Below are 24,736 nucleotides of genomic sequence, written 5' to 3'. Positions count from 1 at the left end.
ATGGTTAAAAAAGCAAAAAAAAAGCGGATCTGGTGTCTTTAAATAGTATTACAGAATAATGAAGGAAAGTCGCTATAATCAGTTACAAGCAGTTAACGACAAATATATTCCTTTGATTCCGTGTTTCATCTTTAATCGGGGCATCAAGAAATCTCACCAAATGAGGAAATGAAACATCCTTGATCTCCGCAAACGGGAGGCGCCGGGAATAAGATTACAGGAAATAACAGGGAGGAAAGTGGAGGGAGAAATAAGTGTTGCATTAATAATGTATAAAAGAAGAGGTAGCCGTTGGCTGATGCGGCAGCCGCCTTCCACATACATTTAGTTTCATTTCAGACCCATCCATCTTCTGCTCAGGCGCGGGATCAAGAATGTATGAGGCCCCTGGGCACAACGTGATGGTACCCTCCACACACACACACACACACACACACACACACACGTGTTCAGATGTCTTCAATAAGATATCTGATCAGATGTTGCAAAAAATAACACAAGTTGAATGGAAATTATCTCAAAGCAGTCTGCTGGATATGACTTTAACTGAAGAAAATAAACAAAAAATTAAAAGATGAAAAAATATTGACCAAAAAATGTAGAATAAATCATCATCTTTTCCCTTCAGGAGTTGCCACAGCGAATCACCATTTAACCGTATTCTTTGTATCCGCCTTTCTCACACAAACTAACTTCACTCAATACGTCCTGAATCTTCTTTTCGGTTTCAAAAAATGTGGAATAAATAAGCCCCTTATTATTTTAAAACTGTAAGGAGTAAAACATGTCAGCCCACTCGCATCCTGCCTATTTTTTGTTTATATATTTTATTCTTGTCTTTGCTATTGTCAATCTATGTTGTCGCCTCTGTCTATTTTCACCTTTACGGTCTTTTTTTTTTACATTCTGTTGTTCATTCTTATCCTTGATGTTGTTGCTGTTGTTGTTCTTCTTTTGTCTATTTATTTGTGAATATATTTTGCTTTTTCTAACGGTCTTCTTATTGTCTCCATTGATTTTTCAATTCATATTTTTTGACACTTAACTGTTATGCTGCTGTGACAAAAGAGTTTCCCCCTGGAGATCAATAAAGTTTATCTTATATGTATTTTCATCTTAGAAAAAAAGTCAAATAAGGGATTGAGCAGTGAAAGACCTGGAAAGATGCAAAAAAATGGCTGAAAACTAAAAGGGGATTTTTTTCTATAGCAGTTATATAGATAAATAGCAAATCAATAACATATATGTATGTATCCATTTTTTTTATTCATATAATATATATATTTGATGTATTATATTTATAAATTCTAATTATTAATTACTATTATTATTTTAATATATTGTATTATGTTAGCTTTTTGTGAGACGTTTTACCGACCTTTGAATTGAAATAAGTCACTGTGCACTTTACTGTGGACAAATTCAAGAAGTTTATTTGCATAAAAACAAAATACAAAACACGCCAGGGCAGGACAAGGCCCCCGGGGGCCCGAAACAGTTAATCTGTACATGCATCCCCGCTCGGCCTGAAGGGGGAAGAGTGGCTCCAGGGCATCTGACGGATGCGGAGTCGAGCTTGAGATAGATTAATAAATAAATAAAAACCCTGCAACCCGTTCAATCCGCATGCTTTCAGCATAAATCGCGCTAATGCTGCTCGGTGAGAGAAAGAAGAAAGCGCATCATGAACGCAGGGGAGATTCATTCGGGACGTCCGGCAGCTTACTAGCTTATCACTCACTTATCGCCGGAGCGCCGGACTGGGAACGGGCCGGGAAAATAGCTGTCCATCATCCAGGAGCGTACCGAGTACACGGCCGGGGAGCTAATGGCTGCTTCCACGGGGGGAGGGTGGGAAGGCAATTTGGCAGATGGGGGGAAGCGGACAGCTCCATCACGCGCGATTATATTACACAGGATTGTTATCCGTCACGGGCGCGATATGACGGTCAAGGGGTGTAATGTATATGGACAGAGGAGATATCACACTGAAATCTCCCCGCAGCCTCGTCACAGCCGGTCCTCATCCTGCATCCCTCTCTCTGAGTAGCACTTAAACAAACAACAAATGAAAAAAAAAAAAAAAGGGAGCTGAAATATGCAGAGCGACGCGCTCAGAAAGAGATTTAATTCTTATCCGACGTCTCAATTCGGCGGGTTCTAGCCGAGAGCGGTGCAATTATAACAGGATGGACTGGGGGACGGAGGATGGACATACAAGTCTTGCTCCCAAAATGCGCAATAAACCGTTTCCCCATTAGTCAAAATAAGAAATAAACAATCAAACTGTTGGAGCTGGGTGTGTGTGACAGACACACGGACGAGCCTCAGAAGATGTGTTTGAGGTGCTTGATGCCGTACGTCTTGAAAAACACCAGGAGGATTAGCGTCCACAGGCCCAGGATGAAGCCGTCAGGGGGGTGCCAGTCTTTCTGCTTGGGTTTCTGCACAGGAGGGTGGAGGGGTGACACGGAAACAGGGGAGGGAATGGGAGAGAGTGCAGGTTAGAAATCATGCGCATATCTCCTGCTGAGGCCGTTGTCGATTGACACATTCACACAGAAAACACACTTTATCTCCACGTACCATTAATGCATTGCTTCTCCAATTGTGGGGAATATGCTTTTGGTGCAGTATTAGCTCTACGGTGGAGGAATACATACACACACACAGAACAGAGTAGGAAATATGAAGTGCAGTGAACAAATCCTCAAGAGACACCATGGAAAATATTTAACAGTGATGATGAGCTAGTGAGGAACCCCACGACTGGAGAACAGAACAAAACTCTTGACCGTCCAGAGGTGCATCTGTGCTACAACAACCTCACTCATTCACACGTGTCATACCCAAACTCCATTGTTTACTTTTTTTATCCTTGCTGGTCTCAGTCCACTTGCATCCTACTTATTTTTTTTTATTTTTGTCACTGCTATTGTCACTTTGTTTCTGTTCCTATCCTTGTTGTTGTCATTCTGGTTGTTTTCAACTTTGCTTTTTTTTTTTCTGTCCCCCCATTCCGTTGTCCATTCTTATCCTTGACGTTGTTGTTTTTGTTTACTCTGCTGTGTATTTATTTTCATGGAATTGTGGAAGTCCATCCATCCATCTACCCATTTTCTATCCCCACTTTTTCCAAATTTTCCTAACAGCTGACACTCCTATTTTGCACTTTAACTGCAGCAGAGCCAGTGTTGCGCTCATTTTGCACATGTACTCACTACCAATTCAAACTGCGCTCAACTTTTCACCTGCACTTTGTGAGTTAGACAGCAAGTCGCACTGCCACACTGTTCATATTTATAATTAAAACGTATCCTTGATAATGATGTTTTCTCTGCTGTCTATTTATTTGTGGATGTCTTTGCTATCGTCTCATTGTCTTCTCACTGTCTCTGTATTCATATTTATTGACACTATAACTGTTACGCTGCTGTGACAAAAGAATTTCCCTGATGGGGACCAATGAAGTTTATCTTATGTTATGTCCCTGGCGGTCGTTGTGTGTGTTTTGGGGTGTTTTCTTCTGCAGCGCTGTTTCCCCAACTATCGTATTTTCTGGACTATAGAGCGCACCTGTAAATAAGCCGCATCTGCTCTATTTAAAAAAGAAAAGGTAAAAAAAAATATATATACAAGCCGCACCAAGCTATAAGCCGCAGATATCTATGTTGAAAAGAAATGTCCTCCAGGACATTTTCAAGTTCAGGCCACCTGCTTTTATGTCCTCTGAAAGCTTTTTTCGACTTTTGGCAACATCTTACCATAGATTCATTGACGCTAAGCTTGCGTGCCGCAGCGCGGTTTTCCTTCGTGGATAGCAAGCTCGATGGCCTTCAACTTAAAACTTGCATCATACGAGCGTCGTCTTGTGGTTTCCATGATGAAGGGGCGATGATTCGAAAATGTCGTTCGTGTTCTCTCTGCTTTTTATCTGCTCTTTCTGCTATTCTTCTTTGCATTGATTTATACGTCTTATCTTATATTGGGTTCTACTTCCGCTCCCTAGCGGTGGAAGAAAAATCCACAGAATAGCCGTACTTTTGTATACGCCTCATGGTTCAAAACCTAGGAAAAAAGTAGCGCCTTATAGTCCAGAAAATACGGTATATGTTGCAGGTAGTTACGAGCAGCTGGGAGAATTTTTGGTAATTGGTCGCAGTTCCCAATTGGTCCCGGCAAGGGCGCTGGCCCTTTAATACCGTCTGTGACGTCATTCCCGGGGAGTCTCCGGAGATCTAGGGAGAGAACACTCAAGGAAAGTAGTTCTTAACCTGAGTTCGATCAAACCTCGGGGGTCTGGCAGAGGTCAAGACACACACCTGACTCATATCATTTGTGATGACTTGGCCATCATTGGCTGGAGGTGATCTTGCTACATAGCTTGGTCTATCTGTGCTGCAGGGATTTTGGTGCGCTTGGTCATCAACTTGTGACTGTCGTGATGGTACGTAATCCCTTCATACTAGTTATGTCGAGCAAAAAAAAAAAAAAAAAGTGGTCGGATGAATATGTGCAATATGGATTCACCTGTATAACGGAACGTGACAGGAGTCGGCGTCTTAACTGCATGATTTGCTATGCCAAGTTGAGCAATTCTAGTCTGGCACAGGCGAAACTATGTCTTTGCGAGATATATAGTTCCTTTTGGAGGGTGCTGGACAGAAAAACGCAGAAAAGGAACAGATTTTGTTGTGAAAATGACATGAGTGACACTTGCCAAGGTGAAGCTGTGCATTTCTGAACTGGTCTCTCAAAGGCAACAGCAGAAGTCACACTGATTTGCAGTCAGTATTCATTATTATGTTTTTCTTTTTGTGTGAAAATGATGTTTTGCATGGTTTTGTTCTTTGAACACAGTGATGCTGATGGACGTTTCATTTTGTGCACCAATAAAACATATACCTATGACTTGAGTAAACAAAAAAAAAAAACATAATTTTCCAATAAATCAGGGTTTGCACATATGAAAACTGCTGAGGTTCACTACCTCCAACAAGATTAAGAACCACTTCTCTAGGAGCCAGGACTTTAGACTTTTTACCGTTGTTTTTGCACTTAATGAATACAATATATATTTCCAAAACTCGTGTCTGCATACTTTCGTTCCCAACCTTTGGTCTTTTGTTTGGTCTCACAGCCCTAGACATTTTGTAACATTTGTTAGGTCCATGTCTAGAGACCAAATGAAAGGTTGGGAACGAAAGTATGCAGATAGGGGTTATGGAAATATAAAGTGTATTTATAAAGGGCAAGCACAACCTTAAAATCAGAATCGGAAAAACGCTATTTGTCCCCGAGAGGAAATTGGGGGGCACATGGGGTAGCAGGAGCAAAGTTGTGAAGATCAAGAGTAAGGCTAATAAATAAAAATAAGAAAAATTATATATATATAAAAATACGAAAAAAATTATAAAAATAAATGTTTATAAAAATATAGATTACTTTACAAAATTGTGCAAAAAGTGGAAATGTGTAAAATGCTTGGCTCCTTGAGTGTATCTCTCCCCAGATCCCTGATGATTCCCTGAAAATGATGTCATGGCCAGTATTGGAACTACCTGCAACATATAGAAACGGAAAGCAGCGCCACAGAAGACAACATCCCAAAACACGGTGAGAGACGGAGATAACGAGACAAACGACAGTCACCCGAAAGCAAAGACGAGGAAATACAACCCGGTGTGTGTCGTGCTTGGCTTCACTGTGACTGGTGTGTTTACTTTCTAAAAATGTTGTCAGCGGACAACATGAAGCCAAATAAATAAAGGCGTCACCGTAAGACATTACACCCCCTATTACATTGAGATGCCGCTTTTTCCAGCGAAAACGTGCAGAATATTGCCAACAATCATCCTGCTTCTTGAAAGCTACTGAAGTAAACCAGCTAACAGAGATATTCTTTGCTGCAAGTTGATCTAGATTTGTTTTTTTCCTAATGTTAATAAGGATACAATGTTATACAGAGGTGTACATAGAACAATTTTACAGACAAATTGTACTATTTATAGATGCGGCGGAGAGTGGTGATGCTCGAAATGTTTTGTTCTTCTTGGGGGGGGGGGGGCGTAATAGAAAATAATTGAGAAGCACGGCCTTAATGCGCACGATGAGCTGTTTGCGCACACACAAACGATGCTACGCACTGAAAAAAGAAAAAAAAAAAAAAAAAATTGCGGGGAGCTCATCAGTACACCTCACCGGTCCCGTGTTTGTCCCATCATCACTTTGTGTATGATTATACTTTTAAATCTCACTGGTATTAAACATGCATCTAAGAAGGAGCGCATTTATATGCTAATGCAGACGCAATATTCTGCGGCGAGATGAGGTTTAACCTCTAAAAAAAAAATTCCTCCACTGGCGATGAGCTATAGAAAAATGCGATGAGGACACACTTAAGAGATTTCTGGTATCCTTCGCTATACAAGCTGCCATTATCCTGTCGGGAAATCACCCGTTGGAGGAGGAACCCCCCCCCCAAAACATCCAGAAGCCGCAAAGAGAACACACACACATACACGATGACACTTGTGAGTCCACTGATTTACTGTGGGATTTTGCTGTTGTCATGCAGAGCATTTCCGATTTGGTCAACTTTCAAAATCGAGGGATTATCGGAGGAAATCTGTCGGGATTCAACAAGTCGGCGTCGCATTGGTCCGGGGATCTGTGAGGAGCAATAGGTGCGGCGTTCGTTTTTTTTACGGGGCTGGAGTTAAGTCTTTTTTTTTTTTTTTTTTTTCCTCCCCGAAATTAAACGTCGTCCTAGGCGTTTGAACCTTCATTCACTTCCGACTGAAAAGATGAGAGAATGATGAAAGTTGTGAGCGGGGGGGGGGGGGTTGAAATTGAAAAAATCTTAAAAAAAAAAAAACAATTTCTTTGTATTCATCTTAAACATAATCGGGAGATCCTGTTGAAACCTCGCCAGACACCGCAGCTTAGAGTTCTTTATTCACTCATACCTCTTTTTCCTGTTATTTCTTTTCTAAAATTTCAGAACTGACTAAGCCCTTTCTTGTCAAACCTCCTTATTCTTTTCGCAAAAGTGCATTTGGCCCTGAAGCCGAAAGGAGATTAAATCGGCGGGTGAAGGGGTCAGTTTGAGTTTGCTTTTTCGTCCCGGGACTTGTCGGCTACTACTTTTAACCAGGTGCTCATTTCCGAAAGTCTTTATCGACTTACGAAAGCACCCCGGTGCGGAACTGACCGCTTCAGAAGCTCCTTTGTGCCCAAGGCCATCAGACTGTACAACAGCAATCTGGACCAGAGGAGCATCTGTGCTACCACGCCATTACTTCCACACCCGCTCCCTGACACTGTTGTCTATTTTTTATATTTGTTGCTCTCAGCTCATTCGTATCTGGCTAATTTTTGTTTATTTTATTTTTGTCATTGCTATAGTCACCATGTTTATTTTGTCGTTTTGGTTGTCTTTCCCCCCCCACTCTGTTGTCCATGCTTATCCTTGATGTTGTTGTTCTTCTTCTTTTTCTTCGCTTGTTTTACTATTTTCTAATTGTCTCTGTATTCGTATTTATTGACACTATAATAGTTGCGCCGCTGTGACAAAAGAATGTCCCCTATGGGTATCAATAAAGTACGTCTTTTAAAAATGAGCTGTGATTATTTTCGATGAAATAAAACCGTAATTTTGACGTGATTTTACCCGTCCAGCCCACTTGAGAATAGCTTTTCCTCCATGTGGCCCTTGAGCTTCCGCACTTTAAACTCATTCATATTCAAATCACCCTTCATACCATCCGCATCATGTATATAACGTAGCACTGTGTAAATAACTTGTCTATTTTTAGCTTTATAAAAACCTGTACAAGCTCCGAGCCCGGAGCTCTCATCGCAAAATTCCACTGTGCCTGCACAATGAAATCTTGATTAAAAATCTTGATTCTTGAGCTGAAATGTTGCTTCTCATACAGCGGGGTGCTGGTAACCCCGGGGAACATGCTTATTTTTTGCTGTACAGTATACCCTTTGTTTTTTGCGGGGGTTACGTTCCAAAAAGAACCCGTGATAGGCAAAATCTGTGAAGTAGAAACCTTTATTTTTTTTTACAAAAACTTTTATTTTTAATTATTATACAGTTAAATACTCTATTACACATTGCTGCTGTCGTCCTTATGTTTTTTTCGTCCTCCTTTATGGAACGAATGCAATATTCATTAATTCCGTAATGCCGACCTACAGCCGCATAGCTTTTACCTTCCCATAGCATGTCCAGTAGTTTAACTTTATCTGGGATAGATAGCATCTTGGGCCCTGCCGCAGTTGCTGTTGTCGGTCCAGAGCGTTTTGTCAACATTATAGGTTTTAGAGAAACACGAAATTGCAAGAGAATTTGCACGTGCGTAATGTAAATTTGGCAAGCTGTTTTACGTACGTGTACCTATTTAACTGCAACGTTATTAAAGCACAGGTAGAGAAGAAGCGGGGTGACTTTTTAGCCAATCAGAATGCAGAACACAATGCACGATGCAAATCCGTGAAGTAGCGAAAACGTGAAAAGTAAACCGCGTTATAGCGAGGGATCACTGTATTTAAATAAAATGACACTGCAGAGTTGCAGAAAGTGCGCAGAGTATTAGCGCTACGGTGGACGTGTTTTTTTTTGTTTTTTTTTTTTGCAGCAAGCATCCACACACACAGCAAAGAGCAGGAGATATGACGTGCAGTGAACAAATCTAAAGACACACTGCGGGAAGGCGGCGAGAGAGGGAGACAAACAAAAATCACCTAAAAGCTAAGACGAGGAAATATGACAAAGTGAATGTAGCGCTTGGCTTCATTAACTATCACACCATAGAAGCTTTCTCTTCAACAATATGGCCGCCATATTTAGTGCTTAACTTCTCTGCTAAATATACCGTATTTTTCGCACGATAAGGCGCTCTTAAGATCCTAATATTTTCTCAAAAATTATCTGTGCGCATTATGTATGAATTCTTGTGATAACTGACCAAACAATTTTATGTGGCACACTGCACTCAAACCTCTGTCAAATTGTTTCAGTGCGACTTTGGTAAATGACGAAGCTGCTCCGCTTGATTGATTGTCAGACCGTTCCCGCCTGACACGGGGTCGTCGTGTTAAAGTCGGTCTCTGGTTGAATATGAGTTGCGACGTCAGACAACGTTAGATAACTCATTATGTAGTGCTGGGATACAACGTTGTTCCAACCTCATACTTACTTCAGGTGTTCGCTATACTGGCAACTATAAACCAATCAGAGAACAGTACATAGTACGTTTATCTCTGCCACTTATTGTAATAGCGGTACGTACTGTGCTGCAACATAATACTGCTGAGGATCCCCAAAAATGGCACCTGTTAAGAGACATGCTTACGAGTAGAATTCAAACTCAATGCTATCAGTCGCGCTGTAGATGATGGGATTAGAGCAACCGCAAAATAATTCAACATTAATGAATCCATGTTGCAGAAGTGGAGGAAGCAAGCAGATTTTATTATGCGCCTTATAACGCGGTGCGCATTATGTATGAAAATAGACCCGTTCACTGACATTGCAACTTCTGCGCCTTGTGCTACGCAAAATACGGTACAAAAAAAAAAAACTTTTTTTTTTTTTTTTTTTTTTAGACACAGCCCATTCCCAAAATATATTCCTTTTTGATTGAATCGAGTGCGATTCTGCTGTCTGCACAACTTTTTGCACTCCCGCTCTCCCTGTCACTGTGAAGATGGTGCTGGCGGCCGTGCCAGGATGCTGTCCGGACTGTTTTTCGAGCGAGATGCCGGAACGCCGGTTGGTGTGTATTGATCTGATTCCAGAAACTTTGCCTCCCTCTTGAGGAAGGCAAAGATCCAGTGCAGTTAGCAAAAGCTGGGAAAATGTATGAGGCATCTCCAAAATACAGCTCGTGCTGCTGGGAGGCAGCAATAAAAAAAAAACAAAAAAACATTGAGATTATCCTTTCTTTTTTTTTGACACTCTTTACCTTCTGAATTCTTTCAGAGTTAAGACTACTTTCCTTCGACCATGTCTGCAAACAATTTTTTGCGGTTAAATGAAAGGTTGTTGGGGAGTCATCTGACAGAGCAATAGCTCACTGGAAATCGCTGGAAACTCGATATATCGGTGAAACTTTCTCCTGAAAATATACAAGAATGTACCAACGCGTCAAGAAAACAACTTGGGACTAACTTCTATCAAGTCACCTGTGGAGGGTAGACTTGCCCACTCATTTATTATCTTTTCAACTTATCCAGCACTCAACCTCTAATACATGTCTGGCGGATTTAGGGTTTCAAATGAACCTCCTGCATGCTTTTGGGAGAACATGGAGACTCCCTCTCTTGCTGTGAGGCCACAACCAGTTGCCACAAAAAGAAGATTTTGACAAAGATTCACCACGACCTGGATTACCGAGAACCTCCACAGACATGATGCGGCGCAATTTGGGATGACCACCCTTCGACTTGTGTGGGAATTTGAAAAGACAACCGGGAGCAAGACAACAGCAGCCACCTGCGCTTCAAACTATGTAGCCGATCAACACGTTTTTGGAACGGAGACCAAGACTTTGCATGTAGTCCCATTGTTGCCACGGCGTCAAGACAACCGCACATCATGAGGGAGGACAGCCTGGTGCAGCGTCCTATCGTATCATATATGCTGGTATGTTTGGGTGTTGTAAGAATGGAAATTATTTTTATTCGACAAGAATTTCTGATTTTCTTCAATAACTTCAATAAAATCCTGATGAGAGTTGAAGTGGATAAAAAAAATAAAATAAAATAACAGCGCAAACCCATCTAAGACTTAGTGGAACACTGACCCAAAAATCATCGAGTGATAAAATACAGGCAGGAAAATGCCTTAAAAGCACCAAAGAGGGACTAGAAAACCAGTAAGAAAGTTCAACTATCTCAAGGGTTTATCTCATAGTCATTTAGATCGATGTAAGAGGAAATATCAATAAACCTTTGACAGAAAGACAAAGAAAAACTTTCTTTTAATTTAATCCCTTCACGCTTTGTATTTCCGATCAGAGGCCTTTCACAGGCATATAAGTATAGATAGAATTCTAAAGAAAAAATAAAATTGTTAGACGTAAATTGAAACACCGTTGAGAACTTCAGTGAAGAACATTTTGAAGATGAAGGGTAAAAATGGATTCATTCCCCCCTCATCGACATTGAACACTGGGGCTGGAAAAAAAATAAAAAATATGTGAGATTATTTTGTCAAAGAAATGAACAGAAGAAGTCGGAGTATCTGAGTCGATCTTTATCATGAAAATTGCATTTTCTTTGCCGTTCTCGAAGTTAAATAGCCGGGAGAGGAGTAAACTGGTGAGGTGTTAGAAGCACCGTAAGTATGATTCATGATAGCATCGTAAATGAAATATGCTCTAGGATACCACGCCAAGTCGCTAATCTCAAAGGTGGACAGGAACGTAATACCAGATGAGCGATAGCGTTATCAACAAATGAAGCCGAAATCTGATCCATCAAGACTGTGAAGACCGGTTGCTTCCGCATTTTGTTTTCCCTCAACAGCTAAATTAAAATATAACCTTTTAAGGTTTGAAAGTTTGTACATCACACCGGCAAGCAACGTTTTGCTCTATTTCTATAACTTGCAGCGTCGGCACAACAATGAGTTAAATCCAAAGTGCTGTTCGCGTTTCACTTTTAAAACTATGGGTTCTGCAGTCGATAAATAATCGGTCCGTGCATCCAAAGTGGGGAGCCAATCATTTTTCCCTTTCAGGAGAGCTGGCATGTAGACTGTGAAATCCTCTGCCGTTTTTGTCTACAAACTTGGGGCTGAAGCGTAAAAAGTCCTGCCCGCTGCACACCCGACGCCAAGAAAAATGTGTTGTTGGCAGCCGATTTATTTATTTATTTTTCATTTTTTTAACACCACAACAATGCTTTAAGGATGTCACCTTTTACTTACCTGGGTGTGGAATAAAATGCATCGCACAAGCATGGGTTCAGTTTGGAGCATGATAGGATCTTTTTTTTCCTTTGGGCTTCTCCCTTCGGGAGGTCGCCACAGCAAATCATCTTCCCCCATCAAACCCTCTACCCTGCATCCTCACTGGATGTGAACTGACGCGTACGTGCTACATGCTCATCGTATCCCGGAAATGTAAGTTCAAGACGTGACAATCGGTATGGTATCTTTTTCTGTATTAAATTAATCCCACCTGGGGGGGGTGGGGGGGGCCAGAAGTGCAGTTGCCATAGAAGCATCACCTTTACCTTCGGAGCAACAGAGGTGTCTCATTAAGGGCTAGTGTTTCTACCAACATGGCCACCTGGTGCTAAAGTGAAGCTAGCTTCTGAACCTGGACAGACTGTTATTTACAGATTTAGACTCACATCCCATAGCTTTCATTGGAAACTATCTATCATATCTATATCTATCGTCCGATGATATATACTATAAATTCATATGACACAGTTCCGAGGATAAATGTAAATAACTTTGGCAGATGTACCGTAAATTATTTTAATTCCTCTTTGTTGAACATCTATTGGCAAGAGAGTTGAAAGGAAGCATCTGGACCGTCGATCTGACCGGCTGCCTCTTCAATCCACACTCAAGGTTACGTGACCACGCTGACAATGTCTGGTGCAGAAAGACTGAGGACGAGGATAAAATTGGATTAAACCTGAGTCGAAACTATATTTAACAGTCGAATAAAGTCAAATCAGTGGAAATGCACGGTTCTCCTGAATGCTAAGGCAGAGACACAGCATGAAACACACATATTAGCTTTGAGCTGCGGGCTGCGCGCAGTATGACAAAGTCCAAGGCAAAGAGGCTCTTATTGTTTTAACGGTTCGCATTTGCACTACAGAGATGTCCAAGTTTTTCATTTTCTTTTTTTCTGTTTTTTACTTCTTATAATCAGTCGGCAAAGTCCAGCTCGAGCAGTGGATGGCGAAAAGAGTCTGAATGAGGGGAGGGGGTGGAGCAGGGGGGGGGATGTCAGTCACACAGGAAGCTCGGCGAAACCGCCATTCTGCCGCAGGCGCCTTCCCCACCTTCAAGCCGTGAGCTACGTCGTGATGGATGGAGTTCGGCGTGTCAGAGGAACAAAAGCGACTTTCTCGATAAGGATGTAGAAATGATGAAAATGCGTTCAAGTTGTGACTTAATGAGGTCCGTCTTACACGTGTCATGGTGAAGGGCACCGTCGAGCAACGGCGTGTATGTCAAACATGTCATACAACTCTGCTGACGATTTATATGAAGAAAAAAAAAAATCTAAGGGTTCATCTCCACAAATGGTCAAATCTAAGTTAAGACTCCTTGAATCTTGTCGTGGCAACTGGACTTGAATTTCTCCGCTTGAAGACGTTTCGGTTCCCCGATATAACTGCCAGGGTGGGTCTTGGTTTTGGTGGCTTGTTATGTAAATGGAAGAGTTGATCGGCAGAAACTAGCACTTATATTTGTTCTAATGACTCCCCATACGTCATTTAGGCTGAAGGAGCCTCTGGGATGCGGGCTGAAACGTCTTCAAGATCAGAAAATCAAGTCCAGTTGCCACAACAACATGATTTCAACAAGAATTCCCCATGACCTGGACGACTGACAACTTCCACAGACAAATCATGACATTGATATTTAAAGGTGTGCCAGAATCGAGGGGGTGCTTGTTTTATCAGAAGATGTCTATGACGGTAGCCTTATACTGTATCTCCCTGCACAAAAATAGTCGCTTTTCTTTTCACAGAACAACAATGACAATGTCAGTTTTTTTTTTCTCTACTGCACCTTACGCAGGTGCATTGCTCAACCAGCTGACTGAGTGGACAAAGGGCTTTTCAACAAGTACACTCCAGGGGATGCAATACACCTGAAATCCAGCTTTGGATTATGCTAAAATGTCCATCAGTTCAAATCAAGGTAATTTTCACAAGTTTTCCAAGGGGCTCGGTTTCCTACGGTTTGGTTTGCTTGCACACTACTCTTTGCCATGCTGACCGAACAATATCGTCACTCGCCGAAAAACGATAATGCGTCTTCCAGCAAGAGTCCTACATGTGAATAAACACCAGATGAGAAGATATTGGGGAAGAAAACCATTTGAACCGCCGGCTTATACAATGACAGGAACGCCACTTTACATGTAGGATTACAAAACACTGCCTTTTTGGTGTACTGTAATTTCCGGACTACAAACTGCTACTTTTTTCCCCACGCTTTGAAATCTGGGGCTTAAACAATAACGCGGCTAATTTATGGATTTTGGGTTAACAAGCTTCACGCCGTAAAAACATTTAGCCTCGTCACATCGGACCAATGAAATGACCGTGAAATCCTGAGGCCTTTCAATTCTGACGCCGAAGGAGACGACTTCAATGGTTTTAGTGCGCAGGAGAAGCCCAATATAACAATTAGCTGGAGCAGGACAAAGCGGGATAGAAAATGGATGTGTGGATGGACTTTATTATTCATCTTTTTCATTATTTCATTCGTTATAGGCGCTGTTTGGAAAAAAGCATTCGCTGTGCATATCTGTGGATGTTACTGTTATGTATTTGATCAAAAGTTTAAAAAACAATCTTTCTGTGTAAATATCTAATGTTACAACGTGGACACCCGTGGCTTACAGACAAGTGCAGCCAATGTATATACATATATTAATCTAGTTATTTTTACCCGTTTCGGCTTATATTGAGGTGCACTCAATAGTTAGGGAATTACGGTAATTGCAAAATACAGTCGTCAGACAATTTTCAATCAAGGCATTCATTTCCTCCCGACATGCCTTGAGTCTGAATGCATCATTTGTTGATCGTCTTTATGCTGATGATGCACTGCGTTTTTTTTCCCAGTTTGTTTCTTTGAATGTTCGAGTGGGCTAACTGAGAAAGCGCACCTGGGCCCAAGAGTGCTTGCTCGAATGCACAAAGCACTTCCAACGCTAAGGACCGCGCGCTGAATACAACGAGCCTTAAATGGAATCGAGAACATTCATGTCAGCTTCATAGATGCGATTCCTCCGCTTGCTTTCCTGCTGGAAGTGAGTGGGCTCAAAAGACCTCCAAGCACTGAAGAATTTAGCATAATTCAATTTAAAAGTCAGACAGCCAGATATTTGTCCAAGTTGAGAGATCACGGCTCATCAAGCTTTCTCAAACAAAGATGTGATCCGGATAAAGCAGACTGGCCTTTGTGTGTTTGACGGTAAGGGGATCTTTAAACTCACCTCTGTTTGCCAACACAGAGTGCTTTGCTATATACGATAATATTAAAAGGTTTGAAATTTGAAAAGAAAACTCTTGGGATGTGGGCTGCATATTTTATGCGGAACAAAAAAAATGCTTGGCTTAGTGTAATATCAGTTCTACTAGCCCAAAAAAAAAACATAAGGATTATGTTTGCTAACGTTGGCAATGGCAAAGTACAGATTGTTCCAAGAGAATGATGGTGTCCGACTTACGAAAGTTCAACTTCGGATATTTCGATCTTAAAATGGTACAGGAGGTCCAATAAAATTGTGAAAATAATTCGTGATTCTCACAACACCCAAACATACCAGCATATGGGACGCGATCCGTGAGAACGCGCCAGGATGTCCTGCCTTATGAGGCGTTTCGCTCCCGCGAGCAGATCAATGTTCAGTTGTCTCGACGTCGGGGCAACAATGGGGCTTCATACAATCAAGAAGTCGTGGTGGGTCTCCGTTTAAAAAACTGCCATAATTAGACTGATCTGATGGACGCAGAAGAAGCAGATTCATAAGAAATGCACAAGATTATACTAGTCGAAATTTTCTTGTTGTGGCAACAGCACTTGAATTTCTTCTCTTGACATTTCAGCCCTCAACCCAGGGGCTTCTTCACTTCAAAAGACCTGTGGGGAGTTTCCCAAAATAACTGCCAGTGTTTGCTTGTTGTGTAAATGGCAGAGTTTATCAAAAGAAACTTGGTCTAAGGGAGTTGTTATATTAATAGGGGTGTCATTCGTTGGGACAAAAGAGCAACTTTTTGTGGGATTACCTGGAAGTGATTATATTGGGGAAACTCCCCACACGTCATTAGAAGTGGAGAAGCCTCTCAGATGAGGGCTAAATATCTTCAACTGAAGAAATTCAAGTTCAGATGCCATGACAAGAAGATTGACAGGAATTAGCCATGACCTTGATGTCTGAGAACCTCCAGACATACATAAGATCAAATTACTGTATTTTCACAACTACAAGGCACAGATAAAAGTCTTAGATTTTCTTCAAAATGTGCGGCGCGTCCTATAGGGCAGTGCGCCCTGTTTGTTTCGTTGCTGTAAGGCAGACGTAGTAGAGAACACCTTGCGAACGTCAAAGGGGGGAGTGTGGGTGTCTATTGTATGTAAAAGAACAGGTATGTGCTTTATGCAGAACATCGTTGTTTAAACAACTCTGAAAAATGCAAAGAGAAACGCTTATGAAGCACAGTTTAAACTGGAGGCCATCAGCTACGCGGAGGATCATGGAAATCGAGCAGCCAAGAGAGAATTCAAGATTAATGAATCGACGGTTCGCAAGTGGTGGAAGCTGGAAAACGAGCTCCGACAGGTCAAGAAGCGGCAGCTGAGTTTCCGCGGACATAAGGTGAGGTGGGCCGAGTTGGAGGAAAGACTCGAGCAGTGGATCATCGAGCAAAGAACGAGTGGGAGAAGCATTTCGACGGTGACCGTTTGACCGAAAGTAGCAGCAGAAGATGCAAGCAGAAGAAATGAAAGTTGAACATTTCCGAGTTACGCCACAATTTGTGAACGGATTGTAGATGCTTGGGCTAACGTGTCTGCTGGTGCTGCTGTTCGAGCTTCCGCAAAAGCCAGCATCATTTCCAAGGAGCGGCACGGCACAGAAAGTGACTTTGAGAGTGAAGAAAGTGAACCATGTTTGATGGAGATTTAGCGCAGCTGTTCAAATCAGAAACAAAGGATGAAGTCTTCGATGGGTTTGATTGATGATGATTACCGGTTAAAAAAAATGTGAATACCAAACTCTGTTTTGCTCCCGCTCTATTTTTAAATACGCACACTTGTATTCTTGTGTGTGTGTTGTTATTGTGAGGCAGACGTAGTAGAGGGACACCATGAGAACGTCAAAGGGGGAAGTGTGGGCTGGATTGTATATAAAACCTGCGCCCTATAATCAGGTGCGCCTTATGTGTGTGTTAAATGGCACACATAGCTGACACTGCGCCTTTTAGTACGGTGCGCCTTATGGTCAGGAAAATACGGTACACCTGATTCCTTTACATGAACTCACAATATTGTCAAATTACGGTGGGGTCGCCCGAATCCATCTCCATAGTAGATCGGAGACGACCCGCATTCAAGAAATATATTGCATAAAGGCATGCAGAAAGCATTCAGCAACAGCATGAGGGAAAATGCAAACAACAATATATCGGTGGAGGTTCTCAGTCATCCAGGTCATGGTGAATTGTTGTCGAAATCTTCTTGTTATGGCAACTGGACTTCTCATGCTTGTCTTGTTATGAAATGCAAAGCCACCATATCTTAGACCCACCCAAACCCTGGCAGTTATATTAGGAAACTCCCCACAGATCATTTGCACTGAAGAAGCCTCTGGGATGAGGTCTGAAACGTCTTCAAGTGAAGACACTTCAAGTCCAGTTGCCACGGCAAGAAGATTTTGACAAGAATTCAAACATTAAGTTTCATTTTGGCATGAAATTGTGAGAGTGAGGGTTGTACAAAACAACCGAGAGATACCGGTAAGGTGACCTCTTCCCCTCTTGTGAAGAGGAACTTTGAATTTTCCCTGCGCCCTTGTTGTTAAGGAGTGTTGGTTCAGGAAGTGTAAGTGCGCAGGGATCTCTTGTTCCGAGTTGCCGATGGACCTTTTCTAAGTGATGGGATGATGGGATCCCAACCAGAAGGCTACTCGAAAAGCTTGAGATGAGTCCCTTTTACACATGCAATGCAAACCCTTAAATATCACCAAGAATGTCTGTACAGGTGAAAGAAAAAAAAAAAAAAAGAATACGATGAGGATGTCATATTTTGGACAAACATTTCCTTAGTGGCAGGCTTGTGAAATCCCACATATCAACACACAGGGATCTCTAAAGTACAATTGGTTAGGACACATCAAGCCTCCTGCAAAGTGTACCCAGCGACATGTTGACAAAATAGCACATTGACAACCTTATTTTTAGCACCGGCCTGTTGCAAATTACACTGACTGTGTTCACTCGGGGTAAATGGAGTCTGGGTTACTTTGACTGATGTCGGGAATCGACGCGGCACTGGAGGGAGACGCCGAACGGCTTTCCATCGTCTGATCATTAAGGAGGCAACCGAATCTCATATTTGATCAAATTGGGCTGAATTATCCGCATTTAAAGAAAATATGGGCCCATACTGACAAAACACTGCCAGTCCACTGTCATTTTGTTTCATGTTAGACTTTTAACCACTTCGAGGGAAGTAACCTTTATGTCAAAACAACAAAAACATAATATACCTTGACAAGTCTCGGTGAAACAAAGCGCTGACATTAACTGCACTGCACTACATCCTGACATGACTGGCTCCCATTTTTACTTCCCAAAGTAAGTTCAAGGTCAACGAAAGCGCATTATGCAGCCACGGCGCTGGATTTGCAGCCTCTAATTTAGAAGCTGAACCGTCTCACTTGTTCGAACATGATTAATTTTGATGAATCTGCTCGAGTTTGGCTGAAACAGGGGCCTCTCCCAAGAGACCAATTAAATTTGTTAGGATGCTTGATTTGCTGTCCTCTGTTTTTTTTTGTGGTTGAAACAGACAGAGCTGTGACAGCAGTGATCCGTTCCACCGAGATGTTGACATGACGGCCAATATGAATACTGATCCGTAAGCTCCATGTGCAAAGCTCCGCCGGTGAATCTCAACAGCCTGCCATGGTCCAAATCATGATATCGCATCTGTGCGCCTGTGTTAGCTTCAAAAATGTATTTTCTTTCTTCATCGGGAAAAAACAGAAGGAGATGGCATAGCCCAAGCGAAGACGTTCATAGAGGCCGGCAAGGAACGCATGTCAATCCGAGGTAATTGACCTCCATGACAACGGTGGGGAGGGGTGTGTGCATGACTGTGACTCAGCACGCATGAGTGTGTGTGAGTGTGTGTGCAAAAGCCTCTTGGGTGAAGGAGTGTGCAGGGAGATATATCGACATTGACATGAAGCCACATCAGCACAGCCAGCAGGGAGAGAGGAGCATATGTCAAGGGCTAAATGAGGGACGGGAGGAAAAACACAGCAGGAGAAACTGGGGGCTAAAACATAGTCCAGAAGGTAATAAATGTAATCGAGACAGGCTAATTATAATGTGGAAATCCATGCAGTTCTTGACAATTTTATTTCCAATTGACTAATTAATTACACATCAATAGTAGCTGGTGATTTTAATAATACAGGTATTTAAACGTGGGAGAATTTCATGTATTTACCAAATTTTTTGCATTATAAGCGCACCTAAAATCCTTACATTTTCTAAAAACAAAAAAAAAAAAAAAATCACCCATCTACCTACATATGAATTCTAGTTGTTCTTACTGACCTCCAACCAATTTTATGTGGCACACTGTGCTCAAACAGTTTTCGCTCGACTTTGGTATGCGACAAAGCCGATTGATTGATCGTCGGACAATTGCCACCTGACACAGAGAAGTTGTGTTAATGTTGGTCCTTGGTTGAATATGGGTTGCACCGTCAGACAAAATTAGATAACTAATTATATAGTGCTTGAATATAAAGAGGTGAAGACAGGTTCAAGCAGGTTGGAATTGGTGGAGAAAAGTATCAGGGGTACTATGAGATAGAAGACTAACAGTCAGAATGAAAGGAAAGGTGAACAAGAAAGTGGTGAGACAAGAGATGCTGAATGGTCTAGAAACAGTGACAATGACCGAAAGACAGAAAGAGGAGCTGGAGGTCTCAGAGATGAAGATACGGAGGTTCTCTTTGGGAGTGACCAGGAACGAGTCTATCTTAGGTACAGCACATGTTAGGTGTTTTGGAGAGAAGGTTAGAGAATCCGGAATGAGATGGTTGGGTCATGTAGAGAGGAGGGATAGTGGTAGACAGATGCTAGATTTGAAGGTCTCGACTTCAGGTGTCCGCTATCGCCGGAACCATAAACCAATCAGAGAACAGTACGTGGTACGCTTACTTCCGCCCCTTTTTGTAATAGCGGTACATACTGTGCTTCAACAGAATTTACGAAGGACCCCCCAAAATGGCACCTGTTAAGGGATATGCTTACAAAGTGGAATTCAAACTCAATGCTATCAATCACGCAGTGGATGATGGGAATTCAACATTAATGAATCAATGGTGTGGAAGTGGAGGAAGTAAGCAGATGAAGTGCCAAGTAAAGAAGACCGAACAGTTTCCAAGGGAACAAAGCGAGACGAATGACTTGAATAAAGTTCGACTCAGCTGGCTGTTTTGTTTGGCTTTATATATCGTTGTGGTGGACATGAAAGGGTGTGGCCCCTTACCCCATGGGACTAAGGGTTGGGGGATGTGGTTGAGGCGGATATATATGGGCGATCCCGGATGTTCAAGTTCTTGTTGTTTTGGGGTTTCAAAATTAAAGAAACAAACTCCAAAAAAAAAAAAAAACAATTTGACCGCATGTTTATCATGTGTCTTATAACACGGTGCGCCTGATGTATGAAAATAGACCCGTTCATTGATATTGAACACAAAATACGGCAAGCATTGAGTTTGAAAGAAAAATCAACGGATCGCAGTGACACAGACGATAAACACAAACAGAGGCCAAAAGTCATGTCTGGTCGGCCTTGTGACTTCAAATTTTCTCCCACGGTTTCTCCCACCTCATCCTCTGGTTTCAGCTTTTTATCAGTGTTTTTCCAGTTAACACCGTTAAACAAACAGTCGTATTATTTTCAACCACGACTGACGGTGCTAGAGAACATGAACACAGCAGCACATGTTCCACCAACGATCTTATGTATTTAAACATCATACGTATTCATAGGGTGGATAATGAGGGTTGCCTAATTCAGGTAGTTTGATCAAAAAAGATACAGTGAAACTAAAAGACTGCAAATTCACTTTGGTAAAAATAACAGTTGATCCCAGTCACTAGCGTGACAATAGGCACACCAAAAAAGGCAATTCTGTCACTTTTTGTTTTTTTTGCATTCCATATATTTTTGTAACATTTCCTACACTTGGGAACATGTATCATTTGTATTAACTTACAAAGTTTGTTTTTTTTTAACCACGAGAAGACATGCCAAGTGCTCTCAAGATTCTCAAGAATAATGTAAAATCCATGGTGCTAATTTATAATTACATCAAATACAACCTAGTGTTATATTACATTAGGGTTCGGCAACCTCTAGCACTTAAAGAGACATTTGGAGCAGTTTCCCCAAAGTAAAGAAAACACCGGGCACCATACAACCCTTTTGCAATTTAAAATTAATACGGCATATAACAGCCTTTTTTTTCTGCCTTTGTGCTATATAGAAACAAAATGTGCTTTTCTTTTTTTTTCTTTTTTTTTCAATCAATGAACAACCACAAGGAAAAAAAATCATTTCAGCATGCAACTAAATATTTTGAACCCTGAAAAAAAGACGGTGGGTTGAAGGTTACTTTTAAGCAAAATATTAAATGTCTATTTGGGTCCTTGTATTTATCAAAAAAAAAAAAGAAAGACAGACTTAAATGATCTAAAAATGCCGTTGTTTTACTGTAGTCGCTTATTAAGAGCAACAAAAATATTTTAAACACGTTTCATTTAGATGTTAATAGATCACCATAATCTTTAAATTTAAAATTACATTTTGAAAATGAATGAACAAAAATAAAATATATTTGAATTAAATACTTAGCAAATTATTCAAATGTCTATTTGAGTCCTTCTGACTCATAATTTATTCCTGTGTATTGGTAAATACGGAGAGACTTTTTTTAAATAGATTATACTTTACAGCTTTACATTTCAGACTATATTTTATTTATTTATTTATTTATTTATTTATTGCATTTTTAGCTAGCTTGTCACTATCTTGTCCTTGTATGAATTGCTACTGCTGCTAAACAATTTCCCAAGCATGGAACCATTAAAGTGCATCTCATCTCATCTTCTTGTATTTATGAGAAAAAAAGCCAAACAAAATATCCAGCGGCAGCAAAAACCAAAAATGCTGTCCTTTTACTGGTTCGTGCAGTTGCTTATTAAGAGCGACAACAATATTTAATCATGTTTTATTGAGATCGCCATGATCTTCAAATTTAAAATGACGTTTAAAAAAAACCGAACAAACTAAAATAAAATACATCTTAATTAAATACTCAATTATTTTCGAAAGCTGCAGGAAGCCGCATCAGAGGGTGCAAAGAACCGCTGGTTGCCAACCCCTGTATTAGACGATCAATGTCCAAATTTCTAGGTTTGAGAGGGACTAATGCTTTCCTTCACAACATTGTATTGATTTTCCTTTCACCCCCCATGCATACATGCTCCTGTAGGTGTCACTGTGAGAAAAGGTGACAGCTGTCAGTTTGAGTGTTAGCACTACCAACAGAAAAGTTCTGTCCGAATCGAATTTTGCTCCGGGAACGACCCTCCTTCGGGGGAGATCTTTTAGGTTTGCACTTCCGCAGGCGGTACGGGAACAAACAAGCGTCCGTGACGTTTACCTTGAGGGCCACACTCAAAAACAACCCGCCGCAGAGAAGAGGAAGACGACACGGTCAACAGGAAGATTGCACAGGTAGGAGGATAACCGTGGACTATCAAATTGGTTCATGTTTTTTTTTATTGCACGACTTCTGCCCCTCCTTTCGGTCTTTCACTTCCGAGGTTGCCACAGTGAATCTACCTTCTCCATCTAACCCTATTTTCTGTCTCCACTTCTCTCAAACCAACTACCTTCATATCCTCTCTCACTACATCCATAAACCTTCTCTTTGCTCTTCCTCTAGACCGCCTGTCTGGCAGCTCCAATCCCAGCATCCGTCTGTACTTGACCGAACCACCTCAGTCCAGCTTCTCTGACCTTCTCTCCAAAACAACAAACGTGCTGTTCCTCTGATAAGACTCATTCCTGATGCTATCCATCCTGGTCACTCCCAAAGAGAACCTTAGCATCTTCATCTCTGTGACCTCTAGCTCTCCCTCCTGTCTTGTCATCATTGTAACTGTCTCTAGACCGTACAGCATTGCTTGTCTCACCACTGTCTTGTCCACCTTTCCTTTCATTCTGACTGATAGTCTTCTATCGCATAGTACCCCTGACACTTTTCTCCACCCATTCCAACCTGCTTGTGAACCTGTCTTCACCTCTTTTCCACTCTCTGCAGCTCCGGACTGTTGACCCCAAGTGCCTGAAATCCTCCAACTTCTTGATCTCCACTCCCTGTAGCCTCACCGTTCCAGCCGGGATCCTCTCATTCAAATACATATAACGTAATTTCCGGACGATTGAGCGCACCTCAATATAAGCCGCACCGGCTAGCCAATCGCTATCTTGGTCTTCCTCCTGCGCACTAAAACCGTCAAAGTTGTCTTCTTCGGTGTCGGAGTTGAACGGACTCAGAATTTCCCGGTCATTTCATCGGTCCGATGTGACGAGGATACATTTTTTAGCGGCATGAAGCTCGTTAGCCACCCTCCCCCTCCCCCCCCCCAAAAAAGTCCATATATTAGCCGCATCGTTGTTTACGTGAAAGTCGCGGCTTATCGTCCGGAAATTAAGGTACTCTGTCTTGCTGCGACTAACCTTCATTTCTATCCTTTTAAGCACATAAGTCCACCGCTCTAGATTTTCTTTAACCTGTTCTCTGCTCTCATTTATTGCTCGGCTTCAAACCCCGTCGTTAGCCAACTCTGGAGTACCTATTCTGGCAAAAACTTCTACGTTCCCCTTGCGAGCCATCTACACTCTAAGGTGTAGCAGGCCAGACTTGTACACCTCCAGGTCCCTAATGCACTACCTTGCACTGCTTTACACAACTTGCCATTTTGCAAAACCAATCACAATCGCACTGATCTTACTTTCATTTTTCACTTATTAAATGCCTGTTACATATTGTCTGTTTAGCACAGTCAACCAAATCAAATAACTTGTAGTTGCAATTAAGCAATATTGCGAATAAAGCAATATTGATTCTGATTCTGAAAAGCTTCTTTGTCGGTCCATTTCTCACCAGTTCCGTCCGTTTTGTCGTAATTCACAAGAAAACAGCTGACCAGTGACTACAATAGTTTTAGATATGGTGAGGTGGCTTAAGAGTTCCACCAGTCAGCAAGCACCTTTGTCAAATGAGGCACTGCCTTGGAGTAAGAGCTAAAATGGTTTAATTTATTCCATAGCACATTAATTCAGGAAGCGAACTACGCAGTGTTGTTGCTCCATACATAATTTTGTTGCCTTCTGGACAATGACAATAAATCTTGAATCATCTTCTTCTGAAAATGGTTCCAGGAACTGAATGCCACAGTACCTGGTTCCTACATTCTCCGAATGCACGATAAAGCAGCCAATTATAGTGGCTGTCGTAGCAACGTGCTCATGCTGACGAGCCAAACAGTGGCTTCTCTTTGTTCAGAAAATGGTCGGTTTGCAACAAAGTCATGGCAAACTTTGTCTTGCTGCTGTAAAATACTCTGCAGACCCCGTGACTGTTCTGAGTTACAGACAAAAATAGAATTTAAATTTAGTTTTAGTTGTGCCGTGTTGGGA

At 41.6% G+C, this 24,736-nt stretch overlaps 1 protein-coding gene across 1 annotated transcript in view; it reads right to left on the bottom strand.

The window, feature by feature from the left end:
* Positions 1–1,413: 1,413 nt before the first annotated feature.
* The window catches only part of pigk (phosphatidylinositol glycan anchor biosynthesis, class K), a 63,858-nt gene continuing 40,535 nt past the window's right edge, over positions 1,414–24,736 (bottom strand). The window contains exon 11 of the mRNA XM_086153399.1: positions 1,414–2,444. Coding sequence (XP_086009525.1) covers positions 2,328–2,444 — 117 coding nt within the window. The 3' untranslated portion in view covers positions 1,414–2,327. The remainder of the gene's footprint in view (positions 2,445–24,736) is intronic.

This window comes from Fistularia commersonii, chromosome 10 (assembly GCF_037954325.1).
Source record: "Fistularia commersonii isolate RoL2024-O1a breed Wild chromosome 10, RoL_Fcom_v1.0, whole genome shotgun sequence".
NCBI classification, from domain to species: domain Eukaryota; kingdom Metazoa; phylum Chordata; class Actinopteri; order Syngnathiformes; family Fistulariidae; genus Fistularia; species Fistularia commersonii.
This window is presented reverse-complemented; position numbering and strand designations above follow the sequence as displayed.